We start from the raw sequence: 16,436 nt of genomic DNA on the forward strand, positions 1-16,436 counted from the left end.
CGTCATTACACTTGCTGTCGTGGTAATATCACGCATCAGTGTTGCATCGGGTCTTCATTCAAGACGGCCGCGGCAGCCTCTTCACGCTCAAATGGATGAGGTTATTTTTTTTATTTTTTTATGCCATTTCAGAGAAAATCAATTAGTTGCCATAAAGCACGAGGAAATTTGGCTTTGCAGCAAATCGAATTTTCCCTGAAATTCGGATGCTTCAATTCGCTCAACCCTAATTGTAAACCTGGTTTGCTGCTATCCTGTGGAGCCCTGCCACTTGCAGGCTTCTATAGGCACTACAGCTCTTCAGAAAGACCCAGCACATCACAGCGAAGGAATGGCTCCCCCAATTGCCATATGTGGGAGCCGTATCGTGTGCTTTCGGGTTTTCAGCATTTAGATGCCATGGTCAAATTTGACCATGGAATCTAAAAGGGTCAAATGTCTGCGATCGGAGTCATCGCCGGTCGCAGACATTAATCCTAGGCCTCTGCGGTTTGAAACAGTGGCTATGGCGTTCGCGAGCGGGTACCATATTTAAATCCCCTCCTTCCACCATACATGTACAGCACTGGGACTCAAGGGGTTAAAACATGGATGTTCCTAGGGACAGACAGCAAGCAGAGATATTAGAAACAATTATAGCCATATGCCCATAGCAACTAATCACAGCTCAGCTTGTATTTTTCAAGAGCACCTATAAGAAATAAAATCTTTGCTGTGATTGGTTGCTTTTGGCAATGAGTTTATTTTATTTAAATAAATTTTTAAAAATCTCCCGCTCTGGGTATAACTTAATTAAAACAAAAATAACTGAAAAACATACCTAGTTGCTTATAGCAACCAATCACAGCACAGCTTTAAATTTTCCTGGGCTCTCATCGGTTGCAACATGACCGCCAAAGCGTAGAGTATTCGTTCAAGCTTGGATAAACATGGGCGCTTTCTTCCAAAAAATAAAATAAAATACAATACAGTGCCACCCTTGTCCACAGGTTGTGTGTGGTATTGCGCATTGACTTGAGTGGAGCAGAGTTGCAATACCACACACAACCAATGGACAGAGGTGGCGCTTATTTGAAGAAAACCCATGTTTGAAGCTGTTTTTTTTTTTAATCCAGTTCCCCCTTCCCACCCAATAGTAAGAAATGCAACTCAATAAAACGTGGCTATTAAAATTAAATTTTTACTATTTTATTTGTGAAAAAAAAAACTACAAGCAAGAGATTCATAAATAGACATTTCTAATTAAAGCGGGAAAACAAAAGAAAAAAAAAAGAAAACGAAAAAAGATAAAGAGGCTTCTAGGACGGCCGTGCACATGCTAGCAACAGTAATATATTAACATCTTTTTATTTTGCTAGACAAAAAGCAGTGTTTAATAAAAATCTTTTTTTCTGAAAACATTTAAAGACCTGTGAATTTGACCATTTCACAAAAAACCACCAACTGACACTTTTAAGCATGAATATAAAAAAAAAAATACCGTAAAATAAAACAAAAAAATAAAAAAAAATTAAGAAGGCTGAAAAAGAAATCCTAGATGCTTCAAAGACTGTACAGTAGGAACTGTCAAAAGCAGAATACAAGCCAAAAGGTTTACAAAGATCATGTCTGACATAAACAAGCATTCTATAGGACTTGGCGGAAAAAAAAAAAATACCCCAAAAAATGTAATAAAGACAGAATGTAACCAGCTTTACACAGTAAATAAAGGTTACAAGTCGTACATAACAACAAAATTGATTGTGCATTGAAAACCTCTACGTTTCAATGTCTATCTAAATGTTGGCTCTGAAACCATGTTTGGTTACATACACACACAAAAGAAAAAAGAAAAAAAGTTTATTATATAGTCAGCAATTATTAAAATTTTCAATAATTTAAGATACAATAAGCTTAAAGACAAAGAAACAAAATAGTAAGGCAGGTGATAACACACACAGCGGGGTCAATTATTTAAAGTGCACCCATAGCCGAAGCGAGCATGATACTACGGTCTATCGACTCACTACGAACTTGGTTCACTGGCCAAATTCTTAGTGAACGGACAGACTAGTATTAGGACCTCCATCTTGGGGTTATTTTAGAGGAACACTCCAGGCAGAACTGATATACTATGTTATGCCTACTGCAGGGCCTGCATGGGCAGAACATGGTGCAAGCATTGAAAACATTTTCAGCAAGTCCCGCCCCTGCAGAACCTGCACTAGGCTTAACCCTATCATTTCTGCTTGCAGTAGACCTTTAATAGACCATACTGTGGAAGCAAACCCCGTACGTATTATAATATTAGGGGAAATGCGGTTATGAAAATTGAAGTGGCTCTAAATGCGGAGAACAAAGGCGACGGGAAAACTTTAAAGACATTTTTGGACCAAACCAAGTGTTCTGATGGAAAAAGAAAAAAGATTTTTGAAGGCTTTACCATTTTATAATGTGATGCTTTAACTTGCACAAAGATAGCTATTTTGTGTGATATTTGAAGAAAAAAAATAATAATGAAACACTGTGCTCTGTGGTATAGCCCTGTGCCAGCGGACCTTCCTAGGGCCATATTGACCCACAATTACAAGGTTCTGTTACCAGCTGTAAATGAATACCAACCCGGGGAAGGAAGAAGAAAATTCTCAAAATGTTTTAGATTTTTTTTTTTTTTAAAGAGTTCCTTTTGAGGAAACAGATTTCATGTTCTACATTTACAGAATATACAGCACAAGAAACAATTTAGAATATAAACCGGTTATTCAGCTGTACAAGTCGTTACATACACTGCAGGTTAGTTATGTAGGACACCTTTATTAAAAGGGTTTACAGTCTGTAGATATTGGTGACCTTTCCTCTGCATAACTCGTCAATATCAGATCGTTGTGGGTATGAAAACGTGCCACCTCTGCCGATCAGCAGTTTTTTTGTAGGCATTGGAAAGAAAACAGTGGATTGAGCCAGAAGCAGAAACTGTCCACTGTGTAGGGGTCATGCCGAGCTGCAGTACACCACTACACAGTGGACCAAGACTTCTGCTTCTGGCTCCATCTACTGTTTTGTTTTAAGTGCTAGCAGCTGTCAAAAACAACTGATCAGTGGGGTTGCCGGGTGGTGGACCCACATGCTCTTATATCCAGCGGAAAGGTCATCAATATCTACAGGTTGGCACACCCCCTTTAGGGCAAATTCCACCAACAGATCACACATTCTTTGGCTTGTGCACATCACTACAACGTCTAGGTTCCTTCTAGAAGTTTGGATCAACAGCTGGAGCCACTAACGTAGCCATAGGTGTATCCAAACCAAAGAAGAACGTGGACACAACGTGTAACCTTGGCTTAAGCTCATTAATGTCCAATTTGGACAAAAATGTTGGTTGTTAAATTGAATGTCCATCCAAATCCTTCTACTCTTGAGGACAATTCTTTGAGGCCAAAGATAACTACCGGTATATTCCTAGTCTAAGAGTTTGCTGGGTCCTTTTCACTTTTCTAGTGGCCAACAACAGGACTCCTTAACCCCAAAACAACCCTCTTGCTTGTAGATTAGTGGTCCACTTGGACTCAAAGACCCAAAGTGTAGATGAGTGACTCCACGCTATCAAATTAATATGAAAATATAGGCTACTACTTGAACTGGTCATATGATTCTCAATAAATTAACTTTAATTGATTGTGAAGAGACTGGGACACTGTAGATGCCCATGCACATTAGATGAAAGATGGATGAATCCACAGATTTTGGCTGGACCAGTTAACTATCTAATGTGTATTCGACTCTTTCCAGGTGGCAGATGTCTGGTAAAAGTATAATGTATGTTGGATTTCACTACTTGTGCACGGGGGAATTTGGAGTAATGGCCAAACAGGTGTTCATATCAGTACCTTAAGACAGAGGTACTATAAAGTATACGTAATTTATGTATTGAGTAGCATGTTTAACCAACACAGGTAAACTTGTACAATTCATCTTTATCCACTCTAAGAGGAAAAAAAGTTGCCAGAACATCACACAAGCCAATAAATTATAGTCATCTTAGGATGAACAACCAGTTGGGTATAGGAAATTCAGAAGCAAATTCTCTTGAGGCCACATGTTATCAAATGTCAATATATCCATTACAAGAAAGAAACTTGACAATTGAATTTGCCAATACATCACAACAAGGTTGACACGGATACAATGGGTTAGCAGCGTGCGCGCACACACGTGCAGATTGTCCTAAACCAGGGTGTACGGTTTCATTAAAAACCATAATGACTTTTGACATGGAGCAGAAATAAAATTTATGGTAGAGAAACACGCATAGGTTTAATATGTAACTCCAAGAATTCAGACTTTTACCACAGCGCAAGTCACATCCATAAAATATCTAAGTTATGTTTTACCTTGCGATACAAACAAAAAGTAAAGGCTGTAAATCATAAAACACAAGTCTTACCCAGAAAAGGCATTTTGTAAAATTCACAAAAATATAATTTTAAAAAGGTGCCTAAACCCAAAGCATAAGCAAACTGAAAAAATAAAAATAAAAAAGAAGGTAAAATTAGACCTATCCACCAGCCCACCTCAGCTCACCATTTTAAGGCTGGGAATGTTAATTCATTACTTGATCAAAAAAAAAATCCTGGAACTTTCAAGATCAGTGGACTACAACCCATGACTCTCCAACTCCTACAGAACTCCAACTCTTAACCAGAGATCCACAATGGGCAGCCATTTATGGCTCTACCAACATAGAGCTGTGTTCTTTATCTCCCCAAGAAGCAGACAAGCTCTTGATGACAAACCCATCCATACAACTTAAGAAAATGGTCACGACAAGCGTCAGGACAACTATGACTTCTGGAAGGTCATAGGTTGGATATTGAGCTTAAGGAAATAGAGGAAACTTAGCAGTACTAGTAAAAAAAAATAAAAAAAATCATAAGCCCATGCTGAAAGATAAGGAAATCTTTCAGAACAGTTTTTTTATGCAAAGACTGAGAAAGGTCCAGTGCAATTAAGACTAGAAATCTTAGAGGACAATGAGGATGTGGCTTTCAGAAACCAAGGTTACATTGGTTAAAAATTGTTCCTATGAAGTCTCATATATTTTAATCTTTGTCAGTAAGTCTACAACTGCCCATAATGACGGAAGCAGGATTCCTAGTAAAACGTATGGGTCCCAACTTCCGTAGCATTTAAAATGTACAGTAGAATTCTACTGACAGTGTATTCTGGGGCACAAACATTTCTGTGATGGCCAAGCTGTAGAAGATGTTACTCTACAATGAAAACCACCGTGGCACCCATTTTGTGGATGCAATAAGTCAAATGTGACTAAATGAATTCCATTCTCAGAGCAAGCCTCTCTAGAACCTAACCCAAGAGTGGTCTCCCCACTGACAAAACTACACTTTGGAAACATCTTCACATAAGACTTCTTACAAGCATGATGAACATGGTACATACTTTTGGAATGTTACAAGAAGCCTTTTCTTTGTCCAATTTTGGAATTTGCCAAGAGTTTGAAATATGACTTTTATTGGACCAGTCATCTACACACAGTAAAGTATCTTGAGGCCTTATAAACCAAATAATGTGTCCTCAAAATGACTCCCTCCATTCTGTGTAGGTGATGGGTTGAATCCAAGACATTGCATATGCAATAATTTAGGTAACAGCCTATTAAAGTAATTGATGTAAGGTCTTCGTCCAAGTAGTTACGTCTTTTCAACTAATAGCCAGATGTAGGATTTTAATTACGTTACCAGGTTCATAAGTGCACCGTTGTCCATGACAACCAACAAACCAGTCTACATCTAATCTTCTAGTGACCTTTATTTAAAATTGAGAATTGAGGTTTCTGTTAAACTCGTGTTCTATAGTGGCTTGATACGGCTATATAATTAGTCCTTGCAAAGTCACATATCTACCAACAGACACGGGAATAAATTGGGTTACTGGCACTTTCAAATGAAGTGGCCGCTAAATAAACGCAAGAGGAACCAATTTCAAGGCATCATGTAATAGTCACAAATACATATAAAGTTTTGGTACGTCTTCAGGAGCCATCACCTATCATGACAACAGAACTAGAATCAAAAGGTTGGTTATATTGTACAGAGAATTTCCAGTACGGCCAATCTGGCCAGTCCACAGGGGACAACGTGGTTTAACCAACTGTTGTGAGATGGCAAACCATCATACACTCACTGGTATCTTATCTTTCTAAGATTGGTTTCATGACTGTATGATGGGTTGTGCCTCAACAAATCAGCAGGGTAAATACCGGATCAAGCAACAGATGACAGGTCCAAGCGTCAAGCTACAAAAAGATTGTACCACCACTAGGCATCTCCCAATGCAATGCAACAATAGGGTCTGGTATACATTGGAAGAATTGTTCTGACCCAAATTAGACCCAGGGGTCGTTGACCATGTTGTCCTGGGCCCAGGTTCCTGGATGGATTACCCATTTATTCATCTGGCCCAGAAGAAATATAATGGGAAAACAACAATCAAGGGCAACTGTCTCATTGATATTGCACCAACGCAGGTTCTGGACACTCTTGGGACGTGCTCTTGCTATTGCCAAGCCCAAAGGTATATTTCTAACCACGTTAAAAATTTGCATGGGCCCCATCATACTCAGAGTTTCTGAAACATATTGCATGACTCTATAAAAAAGGTACAGAAGTGGAAAACTGGCAATCCCACTACAACCCCAATAGATGCTCATGCCACCAAATGGTGTGTACAAGGGTTGTCATTCCTATGGAAGCCTAGGCTGACTCAATCACAGTACAAATGTACATCGACTGAAAAGACCACCATCTTGCGTTGCTTTATAAACTTTTCACATACATATTTGTGACTATTACAAACCATCCTTCTACTATTTTCACAAAGCCATAAACAGTAATAGTTCGCCAATGCCCTAAGTGGACAATTATGGGAAACACAAGTTGGTATAGAGGCTGGAACAAAGCGGAAGGTTCACACTTTTTATTGTCGCCATCTTCTTACACCCTCAATCCTATACTGACCAACACAAATTCCTGGCACCAAAACACGACAATGATCTAGTTTTCGGGCCCGTGTTCAAAATTTAACTTCACAGTGTATCAAGCACCAGTGTTTTTCTATGTATCGGTTTTAAATAACCATTTATTTATATATATATTTATATATTTTATATATATATATAGATGTACAAAAATTGATAATATGCTGTGTTACAGGAAAGGAGCTGGAGGTGGGCAAAACATGGGAAAAAATAGGACTCGGCAAATAAAGGAGTTGACAATGCAATAAATAAATCCAAAAATAAACAAAAAGAAATTAAAAAAGGAAAAAAGAAAACCAGTAGATCTGTATAAAAAGTAGATTTAGGTGCACATCCAATTACCAAATGATTGCTCGGGAAATGCTATAAAATAATGGAATACACAATTGTTAAGGGTCAATTCTTGACGGTATGATGGTTGCCAGGTTCCCAAGATGAGCAGAAGTGGTCTTGGGAGGAGCACTCATTAGGGTCCAGGAAAGGAACAAACCAAATTCAGTCTGAACAAAAAAAATAAAAAAAAAATAATAATAATCCAGGAATAGAAAGACGGGGCAGGCGGGTGACTGGGAATTCCTGACCGCGATTCAGAGTCTCTTCTGCCCAATGTATGTGCAATGTTTTGTGTTTCTTTCAGAAAGACTCGTCGTTCACAACGGACATATCGCCCTTGGGGGTTGAGGAACGGGAGGAACCCTTGTCTGTGAATTCTGAGCCAGAGCCGCTCTGGTTCTGCTGTTCCGAGCCCGCACTGGAGGTGACTGTGGAGGACGAGGTGGAGGAAGAACGAGTCTTTTCTTTAAAGTCTGTGATAATTACGGTCACATTGCCCACCGTTACTGCGAGCTGCTGTGCAGTACTTCTGTCCACGTTCTTCAGCCTGGGCCTGTGGTAAGAAAAAAAAGAAAGTACAGAATTACTGCTCTCAGACCTAAGTAACCTTCAAAAATGTTCCTAATGAGACCAGAGAGAACAACAACATTGAATCCACTGGAATCAGTTGGCCTCTACTTTTCAATAGTAACAAGGAGCGGATCTGTGGGTCATCGTGCCCCATAGACCCCTTTCGAATTTAGGCTACTTTCACACTAGCGTTCATTTGCGGATCCGTCATGGATCTGCAAAAACGCTTCCGTTACAATAATACAACTGCATGCATCCGTCATGAATGGATCCGGTTGCATTATGTCTTCTATAGCCATCCGTCTTGAACACTATTGAAAGTCAATGGGGGATGGATCAGTTTTCTATTGTGCCGGATTGTGTCAGAGAAATTGGATCCGTCCCCATTGACTTACATTGTGTGCCAGGACGGATTTGTTTGGCTCCGCACCACATGGCGGACAGAAAAACGCTGCAGGTGTCCGCCTCCAGAGCGGAATGGTGACTGAACGGAGGCAAACTGATGCATTCTTAGCGGGTCCTTTTCCATTCTGAATGCATTAGGATCTCACAAATGGAAAGCCAAAACGCTAGTGTGAAAGTAGCCTTAGTCAACTTTACTTTTGTTTCTTTAGGACAGTGTTCAGAATAGATTCGTGTCTGAACCAAATTTTGTTAGAAATTTGGCAAACCTGAAATGAGCCAAATCTGAAAAGGTTCGCTCATCTCTGCATGGAAGCACATTTGTTTTGTGGATGACTGGAGACATCAAGCATGTTCTTGGGGGCCCTGACACAAGCAATTGGGCCACCGTAGTGACTAGCACTGAGCATTGTTATGACACACTGTGGGATCTGGACATCCATCTACACGGCATGGATGTCTATTGCTGATGGACTTCTTTGATCTCTTAAAGGGCTTCTGGACAATCCTTTCACCTTCACTTGAACTGTTCCTCCAACTCACCTTGAAGTGTGGTTAAAGTTACTGATCTTTGTTGCATTTGCGGACTGAATACTGTTCATTTCATTTTCAGGGTTTCTGTGTATATCCGGCTTTGGTCTGTGGGGACACAACCAACAACACTGTGCAGTTAGAATCTGTCAATGCCCATTGTGTCAAGCTATGACTAAGCTGTGCAATGCCAATCACAGGCTTCCGGACTGGTGTGGTTCTGTCTGCGCCACAGGAAACGTGATAATCGTTGAAGTTCCATTTGGTCCAATGGCCCATCAACTGCGAGAAAGTCAACTCAGGTAAAAAACTATCACATAGCAATAAAAGGCAGATTTTGTTTATCCTAACCCAAGACCATACATTTTTAAATCTACCTTCTATAATCCAATGCTAAAATAAATGATAAAAGTTAGGTCCCTAAACCCAGTTCTTGGCTGGAGATTCAGAGAGATTACTGGAAGCATCATCTCTATGGGGAGGCATCTACTAGCCCTGCTCTCCAGACAATTGCTCTCTTCATCTTCAGCCAATTGCTCTTGGCAATGTTGAAGTTGCCGGAGGTCAGACCCTCCTCACTCCCACCAAACATACTTTTATAACCTACCTGATGGGTTAAGTAAAAAAAAGCTGTTTTTTTTTGACCGATAAATCCTTTAAATATTATTTCCACTGAGGGAATAACTCCACTTAAAAAAAGGGACACTAAACGTATCCTTGACCAGAACTAAAAAGACAAGACTTTCAGAAAGTTCTTGAAATCTGACTGAGCAGCTAGGGGTCTCCTCCTGGCGATGTCCATCTTTAGCTGGGGACCAAAAGAATATGGTTGATTGTCCCAACAGGTTTCCTAAACTTCATATTTCACAACAAAGGGGGCAGCAGTAAAAATTAGGTCTCCAGGACAAACGGAGAATACTTTTTCCTTTAGATTTCAATATGTTACAGCGTTGGAGAAGATATACCAGTTAGATTTTTTTTTTTGCAGTATCCCTTTAAATGCAAATAGTGTACCTATTAACTTTTAGTAGTATGAGAAAAGTTAGGAAGTGCAAGTGTTTATTTTTTATTTTTTTGTGTGCATTTTCAGTGTTTAGTCTTCCTAATCTATGTCTATTCTTTACATGTCATGACAAAAGAATGAGATGAGCGCTTTCAAGAAGTGTGAACACGTTGAGGGCTCCGTTACTTTCAACATAGTTATAAAATCCCGGACAGGCCCCTTTAAGGGCGTTTTCTTTATCCTCCCCTTTATAGCCCCACCACTAATAATCCCAATTAGGCTGTTGCCCAAAGACAGTTTTTGAAGTGATTTTAGATTTAAAAAGGAAGCTCCGAGCCAAGCGCATTCTCCGCACACACAAAAGCATCCATCTCGTCCGCGTACAAATATCCAGTGGCCAATATCTCCCAGAATTCCGCGGCTCCTCTGTTTTGGAATGTAAATTAGCCATTGAAACCTCCCAATGTAAAGTAATTATGGGCTCTTCAGCCCCGAATTCAGAACGTTCCTCACACGAGAGCGCAAACAAAGAGACACTTTTATTCTCGGCACAATAAGGGTTTTCACTCCTCGCCTTAATTCGTACAGCTGCTCGGCCCGCCATGTTTACAATGACACAATTTACACTTATAGAAAACTGAATGTTTGTTGTCCGGGATGTAAGCGGGGCCCCGTTTTCTGTTCTCAGCCTTAATAAAAGCTTCTAAATAAACCAGGACCAGAATTCAAGCGAGCAGCGATTTGGGACTAAGGAGAAAATTATAGTGTCACAATTCTTCCAGTTACTGAACCGTGTAACGCGCGCGCACGCTCCCTGCTCTCATCGCGTACGTGACAGAAGAGGCCGCTCTGTAGGAGGCCTTCTACTGTGGATAATAACAATTTCCCTGCTATTTCCTACCCCTTGCTCTTTGGGGCCTACCAGATTCATGCAGAAGCTACAGAAGGCTGCATAGGATTTTCCGAAAAGAAGAGCACAGCGTTTGTCTTAGCCTATCCTCGGACAGGGCACACAGCATCAGACCTACCAGAGTGGTCTGTGCAGTTAAAGGAAATGTGTCACCAAAAATGTTATCTACCAGTTAAAACCAGATGGCAACACACATCTAATTTGTTTCTAATCTGTTTTTATTTTCGGATTGCAGATTTATTCTATTTCCTGAACTTGATTATGGGGGCGGCCATCTTGCCTGAGAGGTTCCTAACAGCATTAAAAACAATTGCTTTATTGCAGCCCCATGGGCAGTGGCGTACAGAGAGAAGTAAGGGCCCCATAGCAAGGATCAAACTAGGCCCCACACAGGACAGAATGGTTTCTGCCTAAACCGCTTTCAATGACCCTTGGGACATTTTTTTCCACTGCCTTATTTGCTAAAAGTTTTTCCTTTAGAGGGTAGAGTCCTGACCAAGTTTTCACCCCCAGTAGAAGAGGGGATGATCCAAACTGGGCCCCCTTTTGTCCTGGGCCCCATGGTCTGCCGCGATGGTAGTTACGGCCCTGCCCATGGGCCATAAACACAATGGATAGGAGGGGACCCTATTGACTTCTCTGGGCATGCTCTGTAACCTGTGAAGAGGTCATTGTGCAAGGAGAGAAGATGAGATTTGACAATTACCTATTGTGGATCATGTCTAATCTATACACAGAGGTGATATCATTACAGGTAGGATTAGAATGAAGCAGATAACTGCAGTAAAGTGATCTGTACAGACAAAGAAGTGGCGCCTATTATTAGACATGGCGGCCAGTGCGTAAAACTGCAGGATTTTGGGGTTTAGCTTAAATATAAAAAGTAACAAGGACAATTAAAAATATCAAAAATGATCTTAAATATGTTAAACCTAAAAAAGTGATTTAAACAGCAGGTCACTTTCTGATGACACATTCCCTTTAGATTTCAGACCATTGCCCCTCTAGTGGAGAGGATAACCATGACCTAACATTGATATGCCTTCCCTGCCTTCTGACCCTTCAAGCGAATCTCCACTTTTTATAATCATGTCGTTTTGAGGTCTAGCATTCTGTGTGGATTCATTTATTCATATATCTTTATTGCCAATTTAGGGCAGTTCTTGGGGAGAGAGGGTCTTAGTCTGCGTGAGGAAACTTATAGGCCATACATGCTCCTTTGGAATTCTGGGAAGAAAGGGATGCAAATGAGCTCTTAATAAGCTCTGCCACTAATGCCACCAGATGTAAAGGCAGCTATACTATAAGTTAATATTTGACCTTGAGACATGACAGATATTAAATAAGCCAGCATCTCATCTGCAGACAGCTGTTCCGGGGTGATTGCTCCTCAACAGTGCAGAGCAGAGATTACTGGCTTAACTAAATGAGATGAGGGGCAATCACTCCGAAACAGCTGTCTGCAGATGAGATACTAGCTTATTTAATATCAGAGTTCTGTCTATTTATAGGGTCGAACATTGACTAATAGGGTAGCTGCCTTAAATCTGATGGCAGAATTGGCTAAGAGCTCATTTGCATCCAATGCTTTAACATAAACATGTCTATGTAGATCTAGGGCAAGGGCATGTTCACATCTGCATTGGAGGCTCCTTTCGGGAACTCGGTCATAGATTTGATCAAAAATATAGATATTCCAGCTCACACCTTCTACCCCCTTTGTAATATATAACCCTTGTTCCTGGATCATTATAACCAAAATAATGTCCATCTATTTGGTTGGTATTAATAAACACAAGATAATGAGACAAGTTAATGAGTTAGGTTGAAGGACTACTTTAGGGAAGTTAGTTAAAAAGGTTTTTTCAAGATATTTTTACTGATTACCTATCCTCTGGATGGATCAGATACTGATGACCAATGGGTATCACTGCTCAGCCCCATTAACTTAAATGGGGTTGAACTGCGCCTAGGCCATGTCCCCGATGAACGTGTTGTTACACGTTCTAGGGAAAGCTGCCGGTGTCTTCTCAAACAGCTTATCGGCGGGGATACCAGGGGTCGTAACCCTGCCGATCAAATACTGATGACCTATCCAGAGGATAAGTCATCAGTAAAAAAAAATAAAAAAAAAACAAACTCTTGGAAAACCCCTTCAAGCAATTTTGTGCCTATTAGGTTCAAAAAGATTTTCACATGTCACATCTGACCAACATCTTCAGAGCAAGGTCGAACATACTATCAATGTAACTCCTGAACCTGCTATGGGGGACATGTAGCATCAATGACCAAGTTTAGGCTACGTTTTATTCCCTTGGGTGGTGAACCTGTATGGGGGAAACCACTCTATCACAGAAAGATGAGAAAGAGTAGACTCAGACAAAACGTTATGTAGTTCATCTCTCCTAGAAAGGTTTTGTTCAGACATGAGGGTATGACTGGGCGACAGCCACCACCTGATAAAGACCATATTCATCTACACCAGGCATCCTCAAACTGCGGCCCTCCAGCTGTTGCAAAACTACAACTCCCAGCATGCCCGAACAGCCTACAGGTATCAGCCTACAGCAGGGCATTGTGGGAGTTGTAGTTTTACAACAGCTGGAGGGCCACAGTTTGAGGATGCCTGATCTACACTGTGAAGCCTCCTCCAACTCAGTTTGGTGTATGTAAATGTATACCAAATCCACATTTTTGAGACATTTAAATGGCAGTGCCAGATGACATCAGATGTTCTGAAGAAGATTTTGTGGGCTTCAGAAACTCAAATACTGGTGGCTGCATAATGCCTTGCACCTACCGTGTCTTTTTGTAAGTTGTCTTTTTGACCACACTTGGAGTAATCTCCCTCTCCGGCTTTTCCTTTTCATGCTTCTCCCTTTCGACTTTCTGTTCTTTTTGAGGTTTCTCTTTATCAGTCTTCTCCTTCTCTGTTTTTTCTCTGTCCATCTTTTGCTTTTCTAACTTCTCACGGTCTAGCCTTTCACGCTCCAGTTTCTCCCGGTCCATTTTTTCCCTGTCTATCTTCTCACGATCTAATCTCTCTCTGTCTAGCTTTTCAATTTTTTCCCTGTCTAGCTTTTCCATTTTTTCTCTGTCTAGCTTTTCCATTTTTTCTCTGTCTAGCTTTTCCATTTTTTCTCTGTCTAGCTTTTCCATTTTTTCTCTGTCCAGCTTTTCCATTTTTTCTCTGTCCAGCTTTTCCATTTTTTCTCTGTCCAGCTTTTCCATTTTTTCTCTGTCCAGCTTTTCCATTATTTCTCTGTCCAGCTTATCCCTGTCCAGTTTCTCTCGGTCCAGTTTCTCCTTTTCCGGCTTTTCCTTTTCTAGTTTTTCTCTGTCCGATTTCTCCTTTTCGGGTTTTTCAATTTTCTCTTTTTTCTCCTTCTTTGGAGGTGGCGGGGTGGCATACTGCTGGGCAACTTGCTGCGCCACCAATTGGGAGTTTATTCTTGGCTTCCTAAAAAGAATTAAAAAAAATGGAAATATTAGATACTCAAAAAAGGCAAACGATACAGATCTTACTTTATTTTTTGGTCATTTTGAGCTCATCTGCATCCTCCCCCCCATGAAGCATTGCCTGAAAAGAAGTCTCCATACAACACCACGTCTTCAATAAGATTAAGTAACCGCTCCCCCCAAGCTACGATAGGCTCACAAAGTCAAATGATCCAGAAGTAAAGGCTCCATTTTTCTCCAAAAACTGCAGGTGGCCTTTCTACAGAAACTGAAGCCCTGGGAAACCACTTGCATACCTTTCCCATAGACAATTGCCTATATGCTCCCTAAATTCATGTTAAGAAATGCTCTAGAATGCAATTTTGTTCCTGAAAGGGGATAAACTTATCACAACTAGGGATGAGTTAATCGGCTTCGTTCTAACAGGGAGCTCCGTACAGTATTAGAATGTATTGGCTCCGATGAGCTGAAGTTATTGCTTCGCGAGACTTCGCCCAATAACTTCACAAATTAATTTGTACTGTAAAAAAAAAAAAAAAAAAAAAAAAAACATTTCCCGAACTCTGGTTTGGTTCCAAGTGGTACGTACTTATACGTTAAAGGTGGTTTTATGTTTTAGGTGGCCATACTGCGATCATCTTGCAGTATGATAATGCTGTCGGATTGCCCGATAAAAAAAAAACAGCGCTTGCCAGAGGCTGATTGTGCGGTCTAACAGCAAACCACTAGACAGTATGGGGACGAGAGATGGTATGGTGATCGCCCCATGCTGCAGGGGAGATCGCTGCACATAAAAGCTGCAGTCTCCTCTGCTAGATAGCAAGCGATTGGCGGAAGGGAATCGCTTGCTGATCTGCCTGTCTAATGCAGGCTTTATTCCACTCTACTCATGGAGAACACTTGCACACTTGGCCAAACTGAGCTTTCATGAGTGTGTGGAGGGGGGCTGCCTACAGTATACCCCTCCTCACATTTAGAGGAATTAAATATAGACAAACATATATTCATCGTCAAAAATATACATATATATTCTGTGTCCAAAGTCCAATTCTTCAGACAATGAAAAGATTCCACGGATATGGTCGGCAGCACATTAACGGTCAGACAGCGGGAGCGGCTCGGAGAAGTGTCAGCCGCGTTGTGCTACTTTCCATCAGTGGAACAATTGAAAGAAGATACTTTAAGTCTGAGAAGAGGCGAAAGCGTCCAAAGCTAATCTCCCATTCAAAGCACGTCAGTTTCGAGCAGTGCCTCCATCGCAGCACAGCATTACTATACACAATAGGTGCTGCCGCTCGTCTCCAAGGAGTCGGGATGATTATTTTGTCTCAGGAGTGACAGATTTTTATACTTATTGACTGAAATTGTGAGAAGAGAGGAAGGGAGGACGAGTATAACCGGTGATGGATCTTGGAGAATTGGATCACTTATTACAAACCCCGAAAATGTTATTCGCCTTTGGATGCTGAGGGGTTTTGGCGCTAGGAGTGCTGAGCAGAAACCTTCTTTAATCTACCAGTCTTCAAAAGACAAGATGTTAACCTTAAGGATACTCTATTTATTCACTTGGTTTAATGTTTCAGGAGATTCAAAGCCCCTAGAGAAAGAGTCTAAACCTCCACATGTTGGCTAAAAGAGAACATATGTGCAGTGCCCCGGAGGATCACTGCCAAGGGTTAACATTTGCTATTAAGGGTTAATGTATTTCCACTGTTGTGTAACGCGATTCCAAGAGCTGAAATGGGAAAAGAGCTTAGTTATTGTGCCCTTCTTGGCAGGAGGCTGGCTGGACCCTGTCCCCTCCAAGGGAAGAGCTGTGTAGTCTTATTGCATCATCCAGTAAGTCTAGCCCTGGCAGCTGAAATGTTAGGAGCTGCACGAGTCTGTGCAGTATGAGGCCTTCTACAGAGGTTCTCCATCATGGTAAGGACGTGCCACACTCCTGAGAGAAAGAGAATAGATATTCAGATGGTATAGGGCCACACGGGACTGTGCACGATAGCAAAGGCATCGCTTGTTTATGGCTATAGACTGCGCTTGTGGAATGGGTTAATGGCCCCTGGCATCCACCACACTTTTACAACAGATTAGTTACCTGTTGAAAGATCTACATCCACTGTGGGAACTTTAGTACATATTATGGATTTGCATGCCTTTGGTCAATTTGGGAAGTTGTCTGGACTTGACAGACTATA

General features: G+C 41.0%; 1 protein-coding gene across 1 annotated transcript in view; it reads right to left on the reverse strand.

Moving 5' to 3' along the window:
* Positions 1-1,172: 1,172 nt before the first annotated feature.
* The window catches only part of LOC122943443 (RING1 and YY1 binding protein), a 64,141-nt gene continuing 48,877 nt past the window's right edge, over positions 1,173-16,436 (reverse strand). The window contains 3 exon segments of the mRNA XM_044301202.1: positions 1,173-7,919; positions 8,882-8,977; positions 13,583-14,242. Of these exon segments, the coding sequence (XP_044157137.1) occupies positions 7,667-7,919; positions 8,882-8,977; positions 13,583-14,242 (1,009 nt within the window). The 3' untranslated portion in view covers positions 1,173-7,666.

This window comes from Bufo gargarizans, chromosome 7 (genome assembly GCF_014858855.1).
Source record: "Bufo gargarizans isolate SCDJY-AF-19 chromosome 7, ASM1485885v1, whole genome shotgun sequence".
Lineage (NCBI taxonomy): Eukaryota > Metazoa > Chordata > Amphibia > Anura > Bufonidae > Bufo > Bufo gargarizans.